The following is a 2,595-nucleotide window of genomic DNA, read 5'->3' on the forward strand; positions in this document are numbered from 1 at the left end:
CTATCAAAGGAATTCATGAAGTACTGTGAAGAAACTGGGCTAGAGAGACAGTACACGTCTCCCTACTCTCCACAGCAAAATGGAGTAGTAAAGAGATGTAATCAGACTATATTGGAGATGGTAAGATGCAATTTAAAGACAATGTCTGTGCCAAATGCACTATGGGGAGAAGTTGTAGCATACTCTGTTTATGTCTTGAACAGAGCTCACACGAAAGCCTTGATGGATATGAGTCCCTAGGAAATGTGGTCAGGAAGAAAGCCCCACATAGCGCATCTCAGGGTGTTTGGTTGCGTAGCCCATATGAAAATTGTCAAAGGGCATTTGAGGAAACTTGAAGACAGAAGTATGCCCCTGGTTCATCTCGGTGTAGAAAAAGGGTCAAAATCCTATAGGCTTCTGGACCCGGACACTGGGAAGTTGTATGTGCGTCGTGATGTCGTATTCGAAGAAGATCGAACATGGATATGGGAGAAGAGTGTTAAGATCAAGGCGACACCAGGAGTAATTTTCACTGCCGAAGGCTTTTATCTCGATGGCAACATCCATGATGACGATGGAGAATGGTCATCAGACACACCAGGTCAAGAAATTAGGTCAGAACAAGAAGTTGGATCGCCCTCCACTTGGGCCAATAGTGAGCAGTCAAACAGGCCGGGTCACCCAAAAGTAAGCCCACCGGATAGTACGACACCAACAAATACCCCAGTCACGCCCAATTCTCATATCGCGATTGATCCATCGACTCAGGCAGCGACTCCGAGCACCGCTTCTAGCTCTACGGGTGGTGGTGCTCCAAAGCGGTTCATGCTTCTTACAGATTTGTACGAAAGAACATATGAAATTCATATACCCCCTGAAGATCTTATGCTGGTACGAAGCGATGAAGAACCTACATCGTATCTTGAGGCTAGTAGGAAAAAGGAGTGGCGAGAAGCGATGGATGCAGAATTAGCTTCAATCGAAAAAATAACACTTGGAGGTTGGTTGATCTACAAAAGAATCGCAAAGCTATTAGACTGAAGTGGGTATTCAAAATGACAGGATTGTAGCGAAGGGTTACGTTCAAAGGCATGGGATCGACTATGATGAGGTATTTGCTGCAGTGGCCCGAATTGACATAATTCGCCTCATCCTAGCTCTAGTAGGTTCTAATGGGTGGAAGGTTCACCATTTGGATGTCAAATCGGCATTCTTAAATGGAAACCTGGAAGAAGAGGTCTACGTTTTCCAACCAGAAGGTTATCAGAAGAAGGGCCAAGCTCATAAGGTGTTCAAATTATCTAAAGCCCTTTATGGGCTCAAACAAGCTCCTAGGGCTTGGAATGCTTGCCTTGATCGACACCTGAAGAACATTGGCTTTACAAGATGTTCCCATGAGTACTCAGTCTACACCAAGAGGTATGAAGGGAATACTTTAATTATAGGAGTGTATGTAGATGACCTGCTTCTGACAGGAAGCTGCCCTAAAAGTGTCCAAATGTTCAAAAAGGACATGAATACCAAGTTTGAAATGAGTGATTTGGGACTCTTGACTCATTACTTGGCAATTGAAGTGAACCAAAAAGGAGATGGGATTACTCTGAAATAGGGGTCATATGCTAAAAACTTGCATATCAAAACAGGTATGCAAGATTGTAATCCCATAAAGACCCCTATGGAACACAAGCTCAAACTCTGGAAAGAAGATAAATCTGAATCGGTGAATCCCACAGAGTATCGAAGCATAGTTGGTGGACTGAGGTATCTAACTCATACCAGGCCAGACATATCCTTTGTTGTGGGAATTGTAGGTCGATTTATAGAGAATCCAACTGTGAATCACCTACAGGAAGTGAAGGGTATCTTAAGATACATAAAGAGCACATTGAATTTTGGTCTGAAGTACTTAAGAGGAAAAGAAAATGTCACACTAAATGGGTACACAGATAGTGACTTAGCAAATGATGTCAATGATCGAAGAAGCATAGGAGGCATTGCGTTCTATGTGAATGAGAACTTGATCACATGGGCATCACAGAAGCAGAGGTGTGTGGCACTCTCTACCTGTGAAGCCAAATTTATGGTTGCCACCATGGCAGCCTGCCAAGGAATTTGGCTTAGAAGACTAATCAGTGAGATAACCGGACAGAAGATGCCACCTGTTGAACTGAAGGTTGATAACAAATCATCACTAGATTTAATGAAGAACCCGGTCTTCCATGGCAGAAGTAAGCACATAGATATCCGGTTCCACTTCATCCGAGAATGTGTTGCGAATGGGGACATTTCAGTCACACATGTTTGCAGCAAGGAACAGAAAGCTGATGTCCTAACCAAGTCATTGGGAAGATTGAAGTTTGAGGAGATGCGAAGTCTCCTTGGAGTAGTGAAGACATGATTTCTGAATTAAGGAGGAAAATGTTGGAATAATTCAGAAATTAGTTTAAAACTGTTTTATGTCATGTTTTTATTATGTTTTTGAATATTTCAAAGCCATGTGGGTTGTTGAATCCGAGTCTTATGCCACTAGGCGTAGTTGCAATCTTTTTAGCATTTTTTGAGTTTAAATAGCTTAGCACTATGTACGTTGAGGTTATCACCTCTTTTCTCAAT

General features: G+C 42.5%; 1 protein-coding gene across 1 annotated transcript; it reads left to right on the forward strand.

Annotated features, from left to right (window-relative positions):
- Positions 1 to 1,657: 1,657 nt before the first annotated feature.
- Positions 1,658 to 2,380, forward strand: LOC122197967 (secreted RxLR effector protein 161-like). The gene has a single exon (XM_042902195.1). The coding sequence runs from the start codon at positions 1,658 to 1,660 to the stop codon at positions 2,378 to 2,380; it is 723 nt and encodes a 240-aa protein (XP_042758129.1).
- Positions 2,381 to 2,595: the final 215 nt, after the last annotated feature.

The sequence above is a fragment of the Lactuca sativa genome, chromosome 5, assembly GCF_002870075.4.
Source record: "Lactuca sativa cultivar Salinas chromosome 5, Lsat_Salinas_v11, whole genome shotgun sequence".
Taxonomy (NCBI): domain Eukaryota; kingdom Viridiplantae; phylum Streptophyta; class Magnoliopsida; order Asterales; family Asteraceae; genus Lactuca; species Lactuca sativa.

Coding starts and splice junctions, on each gene's coding strand:
- LOC122197967 (XM_042902195.1), top strand. CDS start 1,658: ATGGAACACAAGCTCAAACTCTGGAAAGAAGATAAATCTGAATCGGTG.